Source organism: Aethalodelphis obliquidens, unplaced genomic scaffold, assembly GCF_003676395.1.
Source record: "Aethalodelphis obliquidens isolate GAN/ISIS:26980383/991018 unplaced genomic scaffold, ASM367639v1 scaffold6, whole genome shotgun sequence".
Classification (NCBI taxonomy): Eukaryota; Metazoa; Chordata; class Mammalia; order Artiodactyla; family Delphinidae; genus Aethalodelphis; species Aethalodelphis obliquidens.
In genome coordinates, this window is record NW_020837950.1 from 75,943,528 (window position 1) to 75,964,743 (window position 21,216).

The 21,216-nt window shown below is 53.3% G+C and overlaps 1 protein-coding gene across 8 annotated transcripts in view; it reads right to left on the reverse strand.

Annotated features, from left to right (window-relative positions):
- Positions 1–206: 206 nt before the first annotated feature.
- PIGG (phosphatidylinositol glycan anchor biosynthesis class G (EMM blood group)) overlaps positions 207–21,216 on the reverse strand; it is a 40,714-nt gene continuing 19,704 nt past the window's right edge. For 3 of the 8 annotated variants that reach the window (XM_027104021.1, XM_027104023.1, XM_027104024.1), the window contains 7 exons: positions 18,697–18,914; positions 18,256–18,537; positions 16,573–17,030; positions 14,088–14,279; positions 8,717–9,026; positions 4,989–5,152; positions 207–1,479 (listed from right to left, as the gene is read on the reverse strand). In XM_027104021.1, the coding sequence (XP_026959822.1) occupies positions 1,266–1,479; positions 4,989–5,152; positions 8,717–9,026; positions 14,088–14,279; positions 16,573–17,030; positions 18,256–18,537; positions 18,697–18,914 (1,838 nt within the window). In that variant the 3' untranslated portion in view covers positions 207–1,265. Of the gene's footprint in view, positions 2,307–2,659; positions 5,153–8,716; positions 9,027–11,123; positions 11,257–14,087; positions 14,280–15,335; positions 15,536–16,572; positions 17,031–18,255; positions 18,538–18,696; positions 18,915–21,216 lie in introns of those variants that run through there. The other 5 variants (XR_003432329.1, XR_003432330.1, XM_027104022.1 and 2 more) reach the window with 5 other exon arrangements.

Here is a 21,216-nt window from a genome sequence, read left to right on the forward strand (position 1 = left end):
CAAACCGCTATGCCTGTGGTCACGGTGCACCTCCCTAACGTAGCTCAGCACAGGGGCACCAGGTCCCTTAGGACATGCTGGCAGAAGCGGACCGATCCCCCACGGAAAAGATCCATTCAGGGAGCAAGACAGATCAATGGATTTTAATGAAGCAGAGCATGAAAGTTCAGTGATATGGTTGCAGATTCCACAATGCAACTGATCTGTTCTTTTTTAAAATAACTTTTATTTTGAAAAGTTTGAATCTCACAAGTTATAAAAATATTACTGAGAGGCCCACGTACAATTCACCCAGCTTTCCCCAACAACAGTACCTAACATGGCCACAGTCCTTGTCAAACCTGGCAGCGGACATGGGTGCCAGTCTGTTCACTCAGGTGAGACCTGAGTAGGTCTTCACCTGTTTTACACACGCTCATCTCTTCTTTCTCCAACTAACCTTTAAGAAACTACCACAGGTCCAATTTTAGTGCAGTATCAAGAAAGAACATCCATGATGATCAGAAAAGGATATTAAAGTACTCTTCCCTTTTCCAATGACGTATCTGTGCGACTGCTGCAACCACACACACACACCACAACAGACAGATGCAGAATGCAACCACCTTCAATTAAGTCAGACATTAGATTTTCAAAAATGTAAAGCCATGCCACTCTCCTCACTCAATATTTTTGTTTTGGAAAAAATATTTTTCTTTAAAATGTTATATTAACACACAATGGGTTTATAACCTTATTTTCAAATGAATACATATTTTTGAATGCCTTAGTTTTAATTTTAAATGCCATAAATGCTGACAGACGTAGCCCACATAAACCCAAGCAGCTGGGGACCCCGGTAGTTCCTGAGCTCTGCGAGGGGACCCCAGCAGCAGATGAGCCCTGTCCCACAGAGCCCCCAGGCCCTCCGAGGCTCCTGTGCACTGTGACAAACCTGGAAACTTTTTATTCTTCAGTTTAAACAGATATATTTGGGTAACTTATCCAGAGGAAATTAAAAGTTCAGAAGTTTCTGGAGTGATTGTCAACAGGGGAATACAATTCGTATCCAAACTAAGTATTTCAAAATGACCTTTTTAAACCACTTACTATTTAACCTAAATTCAAGTACGGTAGTCAAAGAAATGGAAACTATTATCAACATTATAGAATTCACACCTTGTTTTTTTAAGAATGATCTTGCATTTAAACAGATTTCTTTCATTATACAAATCCATGAAGTAAACAGTAAAGTTTAAAAAATATATTCTTTTTAATAACTTAGTCTAAGACTTTGTGTTGGTTTGGTCCATGGCTGTGAAGAATACACAGACAGCAGCTGTGATGAGTAGATGCATTCCCTCATAGAGAAGTTTTGGAGAAAACACACTCCATATAAATAAATGATAACGCAGGGATGTCACAAAAATGATATATGCAGAAACCGGAATAGAACAAATCAGTGCGTAGCAGAAGCAGGCATGACTCAGCGCCGAACCGCTGTTAATAAAAAGGGAAACGTGCGTTAGTACACGCCACTTCTGGCTCACGTGAGGCGTGAACACACACACATAATCGATATTTGTACTTTGACTACAGTAATTCCTGTTCCTGGGACTTAGTCTGGTGGGCACTGTGGCGCCCGAGGAGAGGACAGCTGCAGACGGGCACCTCCAGTCACTTAGGGCCACCAGAATCTGCAAAATAGTTTTGAAAAATGCACCCCCAAATTCTACAGTTATTTATTTTAAAATTATACACGTTATAACATATAAACAATGAAAAGAAAATCACGCAAGGATGAGATACGTGTGGTGTCCGGGGGTGTCTGGTCTGGTCTGGGGATGTTGGCTCACTCCTGAAATAAGAACAGTCCCCCTCAAGGCACATGCACGCACTGCCTTTGTTTCCAAGCCATCCCCACACATTACATAAATCTAGCCTGTTCTTCAAGGCACCTTCCGGGGACTGTGACCATTTCGGGATGACAAATTCCACCACCCAGGCACCTTTTACTCCTCGTCAACCCACAGATCCTCGGGGGCCAGGCTTTCCAGATTCTGGTCCTGGCGCCTCTCCTCACACCCCGCACGGAGTCTCCGCGACATGCATCGCTGCTGCTAACCCCTCCTGGCGCAGGGGCTCCGCCACGCGTGCAGGTGTCCTTGCCTGGCCCTAGCTGGCTCCCCACTGGGGCTTCAGTGCCCGTCCTTCCTGCTGGGCTCTCTAGCTGCCCGTCACCCTCAGCAGGCAGCACGCTCTGCTTCCTTCTTGACGCATCACGCAGCCTCGACGCCCACCTGCAGGCCCTCTTCTGGGATGCCGTCCTGACCCCTCACAGCAGTGCTGTGACTGGCTCATTTCGCCGCTGCCCCACCAGACCACGCGCTCCTGGAGTGACTCCTCACGCCCACGCCTTGGGTCCCACTTGGGATCCAGTCCATCCCGCAGGGGATCCCTGGAGAGCTGGGCCCCGAAGCATTGCCTCCTCCCTCCCCAGGGCCTTTCCCCCAACACCCAGCAAAGGGCACCCTAGGGAAAGGCCTAGCGGATGACGGGCCTCAGCGCGGGCTCTGCTGCCCTCTCCTGGGGCATCAGGGCGTCTGTGCTCAGCTGGGAGCCTGCTGACCCCACTCCCCTCTTGACCAGACAGTGAGGGAGGGGAGCTCAGGACACTCACTTCCTTGTGTTTCGATTTCACACACTCGGAAGACACTGACTGAGGTCCCTTCCAGAGCGACAGCCAGTGGGGTGACAGTTCCCGTAACCTCAACAAATGACAATTTGCGACCTAGGGGACGAACGAAGGACCTGCAGCTTGGACCGCTCGGCTGTCCCTGCTGCTGAGCTCCAGACCGGAGGCCAGCTCCCAAAGCAGAGGGGCACGGGCCACCCAGTGCCCAAATTTTAAGCCATTAGAAATATGTTTTCTTTTTCTACCACTTTAATCTGGTTATAGTTTTCTTATTTTACTAGAAAAAGTAGAAACAATGAGTGAAACTTGAGTGAAAATGAAGAAAAACCTTTTCTAAAATAAAGGAGAAACATTCCTTAATTAGGGAAAACGTCATACAACACTCTCCAACTGATTAAAATGCTTCAACTCACTTTAAAGAAATGCTTTCATCTGTCTTTTTTCTCCCCAGTACAAGTGCAATAGATGAGAAGCGCCAGGAAAATCAAGCTGTGAATTTAGCCCCAGGAAGCTGCTCTTCACAGAAGCCCAGGCTCTCACCGTCTGGCCCTCACCCGCCTGGGTCCCCCTGCTCAGCAGACCTGGGGTCTGCAGACGCGGTACACGCAGAGAGCCGTGCTTCAGGGCAGGCAGCCCTCTGGGGCAGCAGTGAGCGCACCTCACCGGCTCACGGCCCCTTGGTCCCCGACATGCAAAGACACCTGTCGGTCAGTTTGGGCCACTCGACCCCACCAAACCCACCCCCTGGGGCATCTAGGAATCCGCTAATGAAAGAACCCCCAGCTCGGTGGCGATCCTGCGCTGACGTGGGCTCACGTCCAGCACGAAAGCCTGGAAGGGCGTCCTGGGCTCCCCCACAGCGACCCCACGTCTGTCCGCTCCCGCCAGAGGCGCTCGGCTCGCAGGAGACCAGATAGGCAGCGGCTGATCAGAGGGGAGTCTGCCCACAGACACCCCAGAGGCCACACGCAGGCACTCCTCGTCCTCAGGAAGCCTGCGGCTGGGGAAAGAGAGCCTCTCGCTGGGGAAGCCAAGGCTCAGCCATGGCACTTTGGAGAGCAGGTGGAGCCCACCGGGAGCCGCGGCCTCAGAGCAGAAGCCCGCCCTCCTCAGGGGGAGCCGTCCCTTGCTTTCTTGCTCCAAAATCTGACGCTCACCTTCGCCCCGTCCACCGATGTGGACGTGAGCTTGGTGCAGAGGCAGAGGGTCCCGGAGGCCTGTGTCTCAGGAGCTGGTCTGGGGGTGACACGTGGGACTGAGAAGAACCCGTGAAGGGGGCCGAGGAAGCGGGGGCGGGTTCAGTGTGGGGTCAGAGGTCACCACAGTGAGGCCTGTGCTGTTAACTCGGGCGGGGAGGTGCGGGCCCCGAGGGGGGCGGGGGCAGAAAGCTCGCCCTCCCCTCAGCTGCAAAGTGTCCTCCTGGGGCCTCCCTGACCCGCCTGACCCCCCGGGGTGCGGAGGGGAGCGTGTTAGGAGTTCAGAGGCACTAAGGGAGCCTCACACCCCGCGGCACCTCACATGGGCCTACAACCCACGGCGGCGACACCATCGCCCGTTTTACAGACCGGGGAGCCAGGGCCCGTGTGGGAAGCGCAGAATCAGGCAGCCACACACCACCTGGGCTGCACTCTGCCAGGTGGGCCCAGGCACCGAGGTCACTGTGTGGGTAGAAGCTGGAGGCCCCTTCCTCACGAAGCCCCCTTTCTGAGGGGAGCGGGTATAAACAAGGAAGGAAGCACTGCATGCGAGGGGAGGGGAATGCTGTGGAGTAAACAGGCAGGGGAGGGGTGGACGCATGGATGTGCTGGGCAGGACAGAGCAGTGGGCTGCCCCGTCAGTCCGCTGGGAAAGGAGCCTTTGGGGCTGGTGACCGTTGGACTTCATGGGGGCAGGACAGGGCAACACGGAGTCGCACCCTCATGGCCAGCCCCTCAGGACTGTCCAGGCTCCTGTCTCCCTCCAGCAGGGATCCTGGAAGTGAGAAGCAGCATCTCCTGTTCTCTTGTTCCAAAGGGAACCCCCCCTCCCCCCCGCCATCCCCCCCGCCCCGTGCTCCGGCCAGGCCGCCGGCAGGCAGAGAAAACGAAGAGAGACCTTCCTTCTTGTCCCCCTGGAGACACCTTGGTATGAGCTGGAGAAAGCCAGCAGGGGTGTCTGAGCCGCCCCCACAGAGACCAGCCCTGCCACGCACCGTGGACTGTTCAAGGTCAAGGAAACGGATGAAAATCGAGACCTTTGAGCCCTTGGGGTTCAGGCACCCCGTCTCTGGAACATGAGTTGATCTGCCATCAGATTAAAGACGAAGGAGCCTCACCTGCTGGCTTCTGAGGTCAGGAAGTTTACCAGGTGGCTGGCCCACAGCACAGGCCCCGTGTATGTCGCAAACGTTGTCAGGAGCATGGCTGGGATCTCCACATAGGCGTCCAGGCCCACGAAGCCTGCTGAGATGTCCACGGTGGCGATGTTGTTGGAGTTTCCCTGGACACGGGGAGAAACAGGCTGAGCCGGCTGGTCTCATACCATGGCCACTAGCAACTGTGAGAGCCGGTCACGGTGACCTGGACACACAGGCGCCCCAGCTGCCCGTTCACTCCTGGTTCCGGGGCTGACCTTAGATGCTGTCCCTCCACCCGCCCGCCTCACACCCAGGCAGGAGGAGCAAGTGGAATGTCTTTTACCTTCGAGAGACTATACAAATGTAAGTCTGATGATGAACTATGGAAAATTCCAAACTTCCCCAGATCTATTTACTTCAGACAGACACACCGACCTCCCTCCTCAGGGACCCAGTCTGGGGGCTGCACGTGGCACGGGGGAGCTGAGGGCGGTGTTGCCACACGGCTCGCTCGAGGGTGGACGCCACTGTTAGGTGGCGGAGGGAGGGCGGGCTGGCTGCCTGGCGTACGGCTCAGGTGTCAGATGCAAGATCTGGGCCAGTAACAGGACAGCTTGCCCCACGCAGGGAGGGTGGGGTTTTGAACCCCAGGGAAGGGTCTCACGAGGTTCAGTCCCTCTCCACTCTCAGTCTTTATTGACGCTGGGGGCCTTTTCTGAGACACTCATGATGTTTACGGGTCTGACGGCACAAATGCCTGTCCCAGCCCAGCGAAGGCCCCTCCCGGGAGCTCCTGACCCGACGGCCTGGGACACAAGTCCGGCTGGGTGAAGCCCACCGCCTTCTCCCTCAGCCGTGTGGCACTCCAGGCAGTCACTGGGTCGTGGTGCAGACCCCAAACATCTCAGAGCCGCGCTCTTCCCTCGACAATAACCTCCCTCGTGCAGCTTCCCCCCTTGACCCCCTGCTCTGCCCACGCCCGCCTGGGCTTTCCCCCAACTGCACGACTCCCTCCCTGGAGAAGGAGGAGACCCTAGAGCTGCTGAGAGGAGCAGGGGAGGGAGAACAAGAGTCCCAAACGCCACGCTGAGGGGAGGTGGGCCGAAGATGGAAAAGCGGGTCCCACACCAGGCAGGTCGCTGGAGGTCCCGCTGAAGCCGATTCAGCCGTCAGAGAGGGTCGACCTAAGGCGCGGCCTGCATGCTCTGGGGCTTTCCTTGCGTTAACTCTCTAGATCCTCAACAGTCCTGACACCGTGCAGGTGAGGAACCGAGGCAGGGAGAGACCCAGGGGGCCGCGGAGAGCTGTGGATGCCAGCTGGGCACCACGCTCCTGACCCCATACCACGAGGAGCTGGTGAGCTGAAGGCCGGAAGAAGGAGCGGAGAGCCTGTGATTCTCCTGCCAGGAAACCCGACAGTGAGAAAAGGGAGACGCCCGAGGGAAGGGCTGTGGGAGGGGAGATGAGCACGGCCCCAGGGGCGCTCTGCTCCCAAGGCCGCACAACTGCTGCTCGTCTGGCCTGCTGTGGGGCCCGCCGTGCAAGGGCCGACCTGCGCTGCCCCCGAGGACCTCTAGCACGTCTGACGGCGCTGCTGCAGGGACGCCCGTGGCCGCTGGACTCATGCACTCTGGCTGCCCACGGGCAGCGCCTGAGACGTGCCAGCAACACACGCCGTCACGGAAGCTTCGTGCTCACCCCCGAGGGACGAGGCCACATGCCCCCCAGAGGAGCACACCGAACGCCAGAGTCTGCCTCCCCGCTCGGGCGCCACCTGTGCTCAGTCTTCCTGACACTGAGGCCTCAGCGCGGAGCCAGGCTGCCTGAGCAGTAGCCGCCTTCTCCGTCTGGGTTCAGAGGGAGACTGTAGGCACCTGCCTGATCAGGCCAGCAGGGTCTGCTGTGCCCCCAGGACACACCTGCAGCTTGCAGACTGTGTGGGCGCTGCCGGGAGGCGTCCCACGCAGAGCTGTGGGGCTGTGCGCCCCCGGGCAGGGGTGTCCTGTGTTCTTCAGACAGGCCCACGGTTCAGCTGGGCCCTGGGGAGCCTGGAGAAGGCAGAGGGACGAGGCGATCTTCCGATGTGACAGCGTTCCCATTCCCCACCAAGCCACTTGTGCTCAGAGACAGAGTGACCATCATTAACTGACCTCCACACGGGAGGCAACCCCCAGGAACAGGCCTGCAAGTGACGTCCAGATGAAGAGAGGAAACAGACTGACATGGGCCATCTGGACATTTCTTGAAATGTGCAGTGAAACCTACAGTCCTTCCGAGGCCACACACGAGCTATGCCAACCGGCCGGCAGGACAGCTCTGACGCAGGCGCGCCCGGAAGAGGCACTCGGCCGCTCTCCTCTCTCGGGGCCCACGTTCACGCTGGTCCCTTCGCTGTCTTCCCACTCCCGGCTGGTACTCCGCAATTCTGGAAATGCAAGCTCTGCATTTCCCCACATCCATGACGCCTGTGACCTTCTGAGAGGTACGAACAGCTGTGTCCTCGGTGGTAACACAGCATGAGGCACACACAGGAACAGAATCCGCGGGCCAGCGCTCGGCCGTCAGAGAGGGCGCCTTCCCGTGACGGGCGGCTCAGACGCCAGGGAGGTGCGGCCCACGCCCTGGGTCCGCAAGGACCCCGGCTGTGGTGTCGCTGCGGGGTCCTGGTGACAACGGTAGGCACTGAAAGTGGGGGTCCTTCGAGCGAGGCTACAGCTGGAGTGAAAGGGAGATGGAAGCAAAGTGGGGCTGGAGGATTGGGGAGGCACAGACAGGGGGAGGGTCAGGTCACATCCCTCCAGGACTTACAGATTTCTAGTACTTTACCCCTGCCCACTTCTGGGCTTCAGGGAACAAAAGGAAAAGCCATGCAACTGTGGTGACGCTGGATGCAGCCAGAAACCAGGAGACGAGGAAGAGGCCCCAGGCCAAGCTGCCGGGACACGGGGCACCAGGCAAGCTCCAGGGTCTGGACAGAGGAGGGAGGAAATGCAGATCCTCACTGTACAGACGGGAAAACACACTCAGACGTTCAGTCAGTTTGCAAAGTTCCTTGGCCGGACAGCGCGGAGCGAGATGGGGACTTCAGCGATTGCGCTCCACCCTCAGGGGAGATGTGTGCGGTACAGGTCGAGGGCGGGGCCACCTGACCCAGGGCAGCGATGTGGGAAGGCTGGGGTGGAACTCGGTCCCTCCAAGGCCGGGAGCTGGATGCTCTGTTCACCTGTCCAGGTGCTTCCCAAGTACACAGCTGCATACTGAGGTCTACCCTGGAGGCGGCTGGACTTGCCTTTATGGGCCCTTCAACACGGGAGAGGACGTGACAAGCACGGGGCCCAAGAGATTAATAACCAAGTGGGGAGCCCCAGAAATGCCTAGTGCTGACAGCCAGGGGAGCAGGTGAGAGCAGTCATCATCCACATCTGATAAAGCCACGGGAACATGATGCGCTGCCCTAACCGCCCGCTGAGAGCAGATCCAGCGCAGCTACTATACACCCCACCAAGGACGTCTGTCTTAACTAACTAAACGTACTTTATGCTATACGTGCAATTTAAGCGTGATTCACCACGCCATACTGACAGTTCTTTCACTAAACATACAGTGTAACTTCCTAGCTTATGGTAAAATTTTCTCAAAGAAAAACTAAAAGATAAACGACATAAAAAGTTAATAGTCTTCTACCCACGATAATGATGAAAACCTACCTGAAAATAGAAGAACGCCTGACCGAACCAGTAATGCATCACGGTGACCTCAGCTGCGTCGTGCCTCAGGGGCCGCCAGACGAACTGAGTCATGATGGTCTGGATGACGAGGCTCAGGGCTAAGACGGGAAGATTGTGAGGTCTGAGGAGCAGCGCCGCCAGCAGAACTAACCCGCTATATATTTCCCAGAGGCCCACGGTCTTGACTGTGAAGTCATCAGCAGTGATCTGAGATTTAAGCAAGCCTTTGGTGCCCGTGAACAGAATGCCAAGGACAAAGACATAAACAAAACGAGCTTCGGTGATGCCCCTAAAGAAAGCAAAAGAAGTCAGATTCATTAGCACCAGCTAGAAAAATTCAAGCACACGTTATCCCATGAAAACCACGTGTCTACTGAGCTGACAGTACAAGCTTCAGGACCCACCCGCCGGGGGAGCTCTGTGGAAGTGAGGGCGTCTGCCTCTGCACATCAGCCTCCCAGGACGCCCCGCCCAGAGGCCGGCAGGCCTGTCCGCTCTGTGCTCACTTCTCTGATGGAGCCGGCTTACAGGAAAACTTGCTCCTGTGGCCCAAGGATCACCTAGGTGTAGGACCAGAGCCATTACTTGTAGCCGAAAGAACTGTCCACCTACTTTGCATAGTTAGTTTGAAAAACCTTTGCAGTAGGATAAGGTCCAGCTCTGTCAGGAAATTCCGTAAGTTCATAAATGCTAAGACACACCGAGCATGTTCACAACCAAGCAGATTTAAGTACGTGCTTGCACGTGTGTACAGACACACACATACAGTGGTGCGGTCCAGACTGCGGGTCTGGAGGAAGGTGGCGCCAGGTTAGTCTGGGCACTGCCACAGACGAGCTCTGCTGTTGGGGCAAGTTAATTACAACTTCTGATGCTCAGCTTCTTATTCATAAAATGAAGAGAAACGGTACCTACACCTCACAAGGCTGTCCTGACAATTAAACAAGAGAACGCACGTAAAGCGTTTGGCACACGGTAAATGTTAAATACTACCGTGGATTAAGTACTTTAGCACAGTCATCATCTGTAAAGGATACAATTTATGGCACTATACATTCCTAAAACATATTTCAGATCGATTTCATAAATGAAACGTTTTATACAGTACTAGAAAAGGATACAATTTATGGCACTATACATTCCTAAAACATATTTATGATCGATTTCATAAATCAAACGTTTTATACAGTGCTAGAAAAGCGGATGGTTTAAAGTGACGCCAAGTAAATCGAATTTTAAATGAAATGTTCACCTAAGAATGTATCTGGGGGCTTCCCTGGTGGCGCAGTGGTTAAGAATCCGCCTGCTAATGCAGGGGACACGGGTCCAAGCAAGCCCTGGTCCGGGAGGATCCCACGTGCAGCAGAGTCACTAAGCCCATGTGCCGCAACTACTGAGCCTGTGCTCTGGAGACCGTGAGCCACAACTACTGAAGTCCGCGCGCCTAGAGCCCGTGCTCCACAACAAGAGAAGCCACTGCAATGAGAAGCCCACGCACTGCAACAAAGAGTGGCCCCTGCTCGCCTCAACTAGAGAAAGCTGCACACAGCAATGAAGACCCAATGCAGCCAAAATTAAATAAATAAAGTAAATAAATTAAAAAAAAAGAATGTGTCTGTGTTGAAAACTGAATGTTCCTATGTCAGATTTTCTTAGGAAAAGGTTTATACATTTTTTAAAAATAAACTTATTTATCTTATTTATTATTTATTTTTGGCTGCATTGGGTCTTTGTTGCTGCATGCGGGGCTCCCTCTAGTCGCAGTGATCGGGGGCTACTCTTTGTTGTCATGCATGGGCTTCTCACTGTGGTGGCTTCTCTTGTTGCAGAGCATGGGCTCTAGGCGTGCGGGCTTCAGTAGTTGTGGCACGTGGGCTCGGTAGTTGTGGCTCGCGGGCTCTAGAGCACAGGCTCGGTAGTTGTGGCGCACGGGCTCAGTTGCTCGGCGGCATGTGGGATCTTCCCGGACCGGGGATCAAACCCGTGTCCCCTGCACTGGCTGGATTCTCAACCACTGCGCCACCGGGGAAGCCCAGTTTCTGCGTTTTTAAAAAATGGTTTTTTTTTTTTAGGATGATCAGTTTAATTTAAAGAGTGGAGCACTATCTACTGGCAACATGGAGACACGAGAGGCTGATATGAGGCCCGCCATGGGGCTCACCCTGGTGGAGGAGCTGGGGTCAGATGCAACCACGCCAAGGTGTGTGCTAAGCTGAGTGCTGATGACGGACCCACAGGGTCAAAGAGGGGGAAATGAGCAAAGGTCCTAGGAGTCAGAGAAGTTTCAAAGAAGAAAGGGGCTGGGTTCTGTATCAAGGAGGACTGACTGTGAACAGGAGGGAGAGCGCCACCGGATGCCTTTAATGGATCCACCTCTTGCCCTCACCAGTCAGCTGTGCCTGCACATCCAGAACCACTGAAAATTGGTTTTCTGCTCCAGCCAGGTCTGGGCTTCAGAGTGGAGATGAAAGTCAAGAGTTAAATGTAGAGGATTCTAGAATACTGATGGACAGCAGCACCTGCGGGGATTGAAAGGAGAGAAGCAGCTTTCAGGCAGACCTAGAATTAGGGCAGCTTTAGAATTGGGGCAGATCTGGAACCAAGAGGGGTCTAGAATCAGGACAGATCGGGGTGGAGAATGGAAGCATTCTACAGGACGGATGTGAACCAAGCAGTGCAGGTTAATGAAAGGGTGCACTGGCCTATATTTTGGGCACCAACAAGGTACATGCTGTTCTATCCATGAAAGGTAAGGAAGTCATCGAAGTCTTGAAGTGAAATCAGGTGTATCCGAGAGGAAAGAGGAATTTATTCATGTGTTGCACTTTGAGATTTAAACAAACACCCCTGGATTGGACGCCCTCACATGTGACATCCAGCCTTGACATCTGCCCAGAGTCTCAGACTTGGAAGTGAACAGTCTTTAAGATGTCTCCCCACCACGCCCTCCCCACCTGACCTCCCTGCCTCAGGTGAAGGCCTGCCACTCTGCCGTCACCTCAGCCAGGCCCTTGGCATCACCTTGACGTCCCACACCAGTTGACAGGTCTTGTTTCCAGGTGTGGCCCTTGTGCCCCTCAGCCACCCAAACAACCGGGCCATAGCCCTCAGAATTCACCTTGACACCTTTTTAGAGAGGAAACACTTGCTTTTCTTTCTCTGATTAGGAAAGCAATGCCAAACATCTAGAGAAGAGTTAATACCTATCCTTCTCAAACTATTCAAAAAATTACAGAGGAAGGAATGCTTCCAAACTCATACTATGAGGCCAGCATCACCCTGATACCAAAACCAGACAAAGATATTGCACACAGAAAAATTATAGGCCAATATCACTGATGAACACAGGTGACAAATCCTCAACAAAATATTAGCAAACCGAATTCAGCAAAACGTTAAATGGATCACACACCATGATGAAGCAGGATTTATCCCAAGGATGCAAAGATGGTTCAATAGCCACAAATCAATCCGAGTGATTCACAACAGTAACACACTGAAGAATGAAGACCACATGGTCATCTCAATAGATGCAGAAAAAGCAGTTCACAAAATTCAACACCATTTACGATAAAAAGAAAAAACAACTCTCTAGAAAGTGGGTATAGAGGGAACATACCTCAACATCATAAAGGCCACACACGATAAGACCACAGCTAACATCATACTCACTGGTGAAAAGATCTAGATCAAGAACAAGACAAGGATGCCCACTCTCGCCACTTTTATTCAATATAGTATTGGAAGTCCCAGCCACAGCAATCAGATAAGAGAAAGAAATAAAAGACATCCAAATTGGAAAGGAAGAAATAAAACTGTCACTGTTTGCAGATGCCATGATACTACACATAGAAAATCCTAAAGACAATACCAAAAAACTACTAGAGCTCATCGATGAATTCAGTAAAGTTGCAGGGTACAAAATTAATAAACAGAAATCTGTTGCATTTCTATAACTAACAACAAACTATCATAAAGAGAAATTAAGAAAACAATCCCACTGACAACTGCATCAAAAGAATAAAATACCTAGAAATAAATCTAACTAAGAGGTAAAAGACCTGTATTTGGAAAACTATAAGACACTGATGAAAGAAACTGAAGACAACACAAACTGATGGAAAGATATCCCATGTTCTTGGATTGGAAGAATTAATACTGTTAAAATGACCATACTATGCAAAGCAATCTACAGATTCAATGTAATCCCTATCAAAATACCAATGGTGTTTTTCACAGAACTAGAACAAAGAATTCTAAAATTTGTAGGGAAACACAAAAGACCCCAAATAGCCAAAACAATCTTGAGAAAGAAGAACAAAGATGGAGGTATCACGTGCCCTAACTTTAAACCATATTACACAGCTACAGTAATCAAAACAGTATGGTAATGCACAAACACACACACACATAGATCAATGGAACAGAAGAGAGAGCCCAGATGAACCTACACTTATACAGGCAATTAATCTACAACAAAAGAGGCAACAATATACAATGGGGGAAAGACAGCCTCTTCAATAAATGGTGTTGGGAAAACTACACAGCTACGTTTAAAAGAATCAAACTGGACAACTCTCTTACATCATGCACAAAAATAAATTCAAAATGGATTAAAGACTTAAATGTAAGACCTGAAACCATAACTCCGAGGCTTACCCACTACTGTTGGCCAACTACCTTGTTTTTTACTCTGTGCAACTGTAAAGTAATGCTTCAGAGAGCATGCCCATATCCCAGTCTCTCGCCTCACCTCTGGTTGTATTTTTGAGATAAATTCTAGAAGAGGACACCCAAGTCAGAGGGTTGGACAAAGTCAAGGTTCTTAACACGTTTTACGAACAGCCCTCCAGAACAGGCTCTGCCCACCCCAGCCCACATCACCATTAAAAACAAAAAAGCTGCCACTTTGACATGCAAGAAGTGGTCCTGATGATTCAATCACCATGAGCCCCCGCTCCAGGAACTCACGTAAGTTACGGGAAAGTTTGGTTTTCTGGCATGCTTCACCCCCCAACTCCTAGGCAGCATCCACTCGTTATTATCCTCATTACTAGTTACTTCTTGATGGAGCAAAACTGAATCCTTTAAATTCTTTATTTTTAAAGAACCCCTTACTAAAAAAAAATAAATAAATCTTAGTGACCTTACTTCCAGGTTATTCGTCTCTCTCCTTTCAAAAAAAGAGGCTAACAGAATTGGTTCACTGAGGCATTGTCAGTAACCGTTGACAAAATCACAATTCACAAAGACCAAACTCCAATGTTCTCAAGATTGCATGGCATTTTTTAGTACATAAAACATTAGAACAGATCTAAAAACAAGTGCTTGTGTCTGCCAGTACACTTACTTTGAAATGTCTTTGTTGTTTTGCTGCCAGGGGAACAGCAGATTTCCAATGGCCACCCTGTAGCAATAGATGCCCAGCAGGCCAAACGCCATGGCCACTTTTGATGCCAGGGAGCACCTCTTCTGAACCAACACAAAAATCATGATGAGGGAAACTGCAGCCAGAACAGACAGTTCAGCCTTATGATCAGAGCTGAAATGAAATGTAAAATGCCAACAATTACTACCAAGGATAACTAGCGATATTATGGGTCTACACCAAGGGGCTTTCTCAGAACTGTAGGAAAAAGAACTCATTTTCCTGAAAAGCAAAAAAGAAAATTTTTTGTTTTTTAAATTCAAACAGAGGTTCTTAAAGTGGAACAAATAAAGGGCCGTTAACCCAATCTCTCATTGCTCATTCACAATTGGTAGCTACCATCAGCTCTGCACTGGCCAGGGCAGCGATATATTCAACACTGCCCGCTGGCTGCCCTGGTGCCCCCTTTCTGGGGCAGCCTCATTTTCCCCAACCACAGGTGAAGAGGTTGTGTGCAAACTGCACATTTACCAGCGTGCGCCCGCTCACGGGAGACGCACACATCCTGGCACTGTCCTCTTCCATTCACTCGTCAGTGCACACAGACTCACGCAGGAGCGTCTGCCCCCTCCCAGGCGGGGAGACCTGGTGCAGAGGCTGGGCACGTGGCTGTCACAGGCCCTCTCTCTGCCCGGCCCTTGCCCACCGCTCCCTGCCACCTCGGCGAGCTGAGCCCTGGGAAGGCAGGGCTCTTTCCCGTGCTAGTCACTGCAGCTCACACTCACAAAGCCCACGTGTTCACGAGCCGTTAACCCGAGGCATGTATACGCCACGCGGAAAGACGAACTTGGGAAGATGCAGAGGAAAGGAGGCCAGTGTCAGGGCACGGGTCCCGGGAATGGCAGACAGTGATGGGGGCCACGCTGGGGCCTCTGGTGTTGCTCTGTAAGCTGCATGTTCCATGCAGATCCTGGATTGTTAATTGTCACAAATGGAAAATGGAGCATAGAGATGGTGATTGGGCGTCTCTCAAGGGCTCTGCCCTGGAGGAGGAATCACCGAAACTGCAGCCTCTTTACAAACTGACAGGGAGAATCGTGCTGCAGGAGGGGAGCGCCCTTGATGGAAAGGAGTGGGGGTCCAGTGTGCTGGAGGAGGGTCTAGACCCAGGAGTGGGCACAGCTGCACCCTGGAGAGTGGGCCAGGGGTGGTGGCAGCATCCCTACACACCATGTTAGTGCATCTGTGGGTGGAAATCAGCAGATCTTCCCGCAGTGCTGCAGCTTCCCAGGAAAATAAGAAGTGAGGTCGTTGTGCTGCCCCAGCACGCTCTCATCCTCACGTGCTCTGGCTCTGCCTGGTGCTGCCTCAGCTCCCCTCTGCTTTCACACCCCAAGCGCAGACAGGCCAGCGCCCTCTCTTCAGGGTTGCTGTGAAAATGAAATGAGTGGGCACACAGCAGGAACCTGAAAAACGCTACCTGTGATTACTATGGTTGCCGAAGGTTTGCTAGTACTGTTAACACTTGGTAGAAATTTATCATGAGGATTATTTGGCCAGAGGAATAAACAAGCTTACGGCCTTTGATGTACAATTCCAGGTATCTTCCAAAAGGACTGTGCCAGTGTGTGGCCCCAGGACTCCCCGGTGCTCGCCGAGCCTGGGTTTTTGTCCCCTCCCTCATCACGTATAAAACCGCACATTCTTATCTAACTGAAGTTCCCGAATCACGAGCAGGAGTGAGCACTTCCTGTTCTCTCCTTTGCCACTTCCTCCTTTAGGAACGTGTCTACGACCTTCCTGAGCCCTGCTTCCTGCTGACAATTCTTACAGAAGCTCTTCCCAGCGATCCGACAGTGACCCTTGTCACTCTTGGAAACACTTTTTCATTTCACTGCTCCCATACTTTAGTTTTCTAAGCCTTCACTGACAGAGAGTAAAACTTATGATATAACCAAATGCTGGTCTTTTCTGTCCTCGTTTCTTCTCTGTACTCCAATCCTCTGTATCTGCTATACTTTCTACTCCATTTCCCAGCCACTCGTGAGAGGCCTCAGAGGAGGCTGAAGGCTCACCTACAGGCTCCAACCAATGCAGCTGCCCTTCCTGGGGGCGGGGAGAGAAGGGCGGAAGCACAGAAGGCAAAGCCACTCTCCCAAGGGCTCCTGGGCACAGGCCCTGCCAGCCCGTCACCCCAGCCTCGCACCAGCGGGGCAGGGCAGCGAGTGACAAACTACATCCTGCTGCAGTGATCATTTTAAAATTCACAGGTTCTCAAACATGAACACTTACAGGGATTCAGCGATAAAAAACCAAACTACCAAGCTAGCCTCAAATAAATTCACCTCTCAATGTCAAATCATGGGTTAGTTTTCTATTTCTTCAGATCTCAAATGCCATTTCTATCCTGAATATGAAAAACAGGCCTACGGAGGGTCTGGCCCGAGGCCACGGCTTTTGCCCTCACCTGGTGAGCCAGTGCCCCAGGTCAGGCCGGTGGGCCCACTGCACACCCGTCTGGTTCAGTGACCGAAGCAGCCGGCAGCAGGTCAGAATCAGCCACGGGCTCGCCAGCACCATCCACCTTTCAGGGCCTCTGAGCGCTCCCAGGGGAGAGGGGTGCCTGGACGCTCTGTCGAGCTCCCACACGTCAGGGCCAGGGCTCTTGCCCTGTGGGGCCGCTGCGACCCCGTCAAAGTCCTCTCCCGCGTGCGGGCAACTCTGAGGCGCACAGTCGTCTCCCAGAAAGCAGTTTCTGTAGATTTCGTGGCACAGAGCTAGACACAGCGTGTTGACGAGGAAGTACCACGTCTGGGGCTCCTCTTCGATGAAGCTGCTTGCGCCCAGACTCAACGTGTGGCCCACGGTCCCCAGCAAGATGAGAAGATCTAACTCCGACCACCTTGAGTTGCACTGAGGTGGATTCTGTAAAAAGGAAAATGTATTTTATATGGGAAAAATCTGAACAGCACATCATCTTCTTGCTGCCCGAGCTTACAGCTTTCGCTCACAGAACCTAACCTGCCGTGACAGACACCTGCTGCCCCTCACGCCCGGCACCCACTACTCCCCGTCCCCCCGAGCACCGCCAGGAGGATGTGGAAACAGCAGGGCGGTCCTCCCCGGACTGCAAGTCCTAAGCTGAGTGACAAGGAGACTGAAGCTGTCTGGACCCAAGCAGTCTCGGCAGTGCCGGAGCCTGCAGCGTTGCCCACCAGTCCCAGGCCGGACCCTCCTTGCAGCCTGTCCTTGCCCTCTGAGCCACTGCCTGCTACTGGAAACCAAAGAGCCCCAAGGGTGTATTCCACCGAACCAGACACCTAAGTTCTCCAAGAACTTTCCAGAAATCCAGAGAGTTTCCATTACAGCGGTTGGCATCACAGTACTAGCCCGTAAATACACTAATTTAAAGCATTTAAAGTAAAATGAGGACTCCATGGCCGTCATTCAGTACTACTCGATATTTGTTCTACTAACTGCGTGCAGCTAGTACATGCCAGAGCTTGATACTGTGAGCCTGCTCAGGCCCTGGAGAATCAGACTGCTCTAGGGAAGCCCATGCTCCAGCGGGGAGACGTATGTGTGGTAAACGACACCACACAGGTTGGGGGCGCGTCTGTGGCCCTGTGACGAGTCACTGCACTGGGTCCCTCGGGCTCTGGGCACTGTGGACCAACTGGGACTGCCCACCTCTCTCTCACCACCCTGCCACCACAAGCAGCTGATGAATGAAGGTGTCAGAGGCCAAAGGCTGCAAGAATTCTAAAGGAGAACATCAGTCTAGAAGAGGAAACTGCATTTTATGAGGCAGGATGAGGGCGGGGTCTGTCTCCTCTTGGCCCCCCGTCAGCCAGCTGCCTGTTCCTCTGTGCCAGCCGCTCTGGACAGTCCCCTGGTACAGCGCCAGGAACCCTGTCTTTCTAACTGAGAAGGAAGGCATGAGACCTCATAGCACAGGTCTGAGCGTGTCAAGTCGGGATGCCCAGGGACCCGGGAGACCAGCCACTGTGAGCACGTCCTGTCGGCTCCCATGAAGGGTGGGCCCTTTCCTCGGCTCCCATCAGCACCATGCCTGGTACGCACCAGGGGCTTAACCCGTGTCTCATCAGCTGGAGGAACAAGAACAGCCTATCTGGAAAGCCGGCCTTACCTTACCCAGACGCTTTCCGCCGGCAAACATCCCGGTGAGAGCAGACAGGACTGCGCAGAGCAGTGTGGAAATCAGCACCATCACTCCGCCTGCCGTCAGCCACGGGAGGCTGCACAGGTAGCACGTTCCACCTGCGGAGGTGCACACGGTGACGTGGAGCGCTACGAGGCCCAGGGGCAGCAGGTAACAGAGCAGAGAGAACGCGGGCGACGGCAGAGGGACGTCCAGCTCAGCCTTGCTGCTCAGTGCCCGGGGGCCGCTGAGCAGAAGCAGCGCGAGGACCTGCAACAAGAAGCAGCGGTGGCGTCCGCGACTCCACCACGCAGGGGGCTCTCCCTTCGCTTTTCTAGAAACTTTCTACGTCCTTTAAACTACCCAATCCCGGCCAAGCTAGGTGCCCAGTTTAACAGGGGAGCCGCGACACTGCACAGGCAGCCATACCTCCAGGACCAGGACGGTCCCCACCGCCATGGAGTAGACGTCATACTGGGCTGCTTGTCTGCTCAGGGACAGGCTCAGGGCCCTCAGCGCGTCCAAGTACTGCCTGCGAACCTTGCTTCCCAGGTTGGAAAGGACTTCTGAGCTATTCTCCTCCAAGTACAGTCTGACCCAGTTCCCGTGCAACCTTTCGGACACTTTAAACTGCTCAAACCCAGGCTCTGCCGAGAAGAAAAGGCAACACACACATATCACCGACATGCACGCACATGTGTAATTGTAATCTCAGAGTGCTCAGTTATTCACGGCACATGGCAGAGCCTGGCACCTAACCAAGATGAACTCCGGGGGTGGGGGTGGCTGCCAACACCTCCGGTAAAACCCCAACAGCGGATGAAGCCAGCCTGTCCTCTGCCGTCCCTCCTGCCCGCCAGCCCTCGGTGCACGCCACGGACAGCAGCGTCTGCCCCCTGCTCAGCCCCGCCTTCTCCGCCTCCCGCTTGCCGCCTCCTCCCCCTTCTCTCTCTCCACTCTTCTTCCTCAAGGTGCAGTATAAAACGTCCCAGGAATGCACTGCATGAGAGCCCTCAGTTCTACAAAATCCTTCCGACCCTCACGCTCTGGGTGAGGACGGGGCAGGCAGGGGCCTGACACCCGCTCCACCGTGTGCCCCTCCCCGAGGCAGGCCGGCCCCTCCTGCCTCTCACTGCCAGCGGCCCTCTTTCACCTGCTTCCCTTCTTCACCAGTCTTCTTTGGGAAGGGGTGGCAGTCTCCCAGCCCTCCTACCACAACGCTGAGCTATGTCTCCCATGCACCACACCGGCTGAATGGTCCACGGCCGACATAAAGCCAGGGCTGCGTGATGGCTCGGGGATGGAGCCCAGCCCCGGCTGCAGCTGGCTCCCCACTGGGGACGACAGTGGCGCGCCGCCCAAGGCCAGGGGTCTTGCCTTCCTTCCTTTCAGGGCTGGACCAGACTCAACTGTAACTCGGCTGGTCGGCTGAGCAAGAACTTCTCTCCCGAGACTCCCTGGTACCTAACATGCTCTTTCAACTTCAAGCAGAGCTGTTCCAAGGTGGTCTGGGCCATGCCTTTCAGGGGCCTTGGCCCAGCCCACCAGCAGTGCCCCCACCCCGCCTTCCCTGATCACAGCCCGGCATCCTCACTGCACAACCCCTGAGCATGGGCCCCGATGCCTGCAGCCCCACCACTGCTGCTGGAGCCAGCTGACCTGTACCAAGTGCTGGTGGCAGGCATGGCCCTAAGCCCTCACTCAGGTCCTCTCCCAGTGACCTATGGGACTGGAAAGGTTAGACACCCATTTCAGAGAGGAGGCAACTCAGACACCCGCTCATGGGCAGGCAGGTGAGAGCTGGGGTCTAAGTCTGGATCCAAGCTGGTACCCGTACTTGCTACATCCCAAAGTCAAAGACACGGAGGCACCTGTGTCTGTACCCCACCGCCTAGAGTCCCAGAGACACGGGCGCACCTGTGCATGCGTCCAAACAAAAATGGGCTGAACACTGACTACATGCTAGATGCGTCAGAATAGGTCCTGACAATGTGGGTCTGTGATCCAGCAGGGTTGTCACACATGCATGAAACTACAAATAGTGAAAAATACTACGGAGGGAAAATATACTATAGACGGAATGGTGAGAGACCCTTGGTAACGGAAAGGGAACTGACTTAAGAATGGGGTTGAGTGTGGGGGACAAGGGAGGTCTGACAGTGAAGTTAAAATGTAAAGGATGCCCAGGAACTAACCTGTGGAACAGGTACAACAGCATCCAATCAGTAGGAAGAGCACACGCAAAGGTCCAAAGGTGATAACAGCCCCCACTACAACCAAAAAGTGGTCAGACGAGCGAGTTGCATCAGACTGGGGTGGATATCATGGCAGGCCTTGACATCCTGGATGGGGGTATGAAGCCCTGGGGGTGCTTTCTCGTTCAGGGGACTGGCCTCTGTTCATTTCACAGGCTCATTAGGGCCACAGCCACTGCAGTGCTCAATCCTCCCTACCCTGCTATCCCTGAAATAAGCAAACGACCCCACCGTTTTCTGGGTTTCATTTTTATTAGTTGTTGGTATAGGAGAAAGGACACACACTACCAACAACAACGGATTTGCAAAAGCTACCAAACTCATACGTTATTTGCCTCTGGTCTGCACTGAAATGTGCACAGTGGTCGGGCCTCACCTTTGACAGAGTTGCTGGCCGGGCTGTCTCACGATCTAAGAGCTTGTGCTCCCCATGCCCTCCTGCCGCTCAGGACATCTGGTTCCCAACCACTCCCCGATGGCAGGGTGTGTCTTCCACAACCAACTCAAGGTCAGTTTACATCTCCCCACAAACTCACAGGCGTTCACTCCACTGGGCAGTACCCCACCAATTCAAGTAGGCAGACCTGCCAACATCCCATCAAATGTTGCCTCAAACTGGCAGGTGACCTCCTCTGCATTTCCCAGCGAGCCCCAGCCCCAGCGTCAAACATTAGACTTGACGTCCCTGGATGGG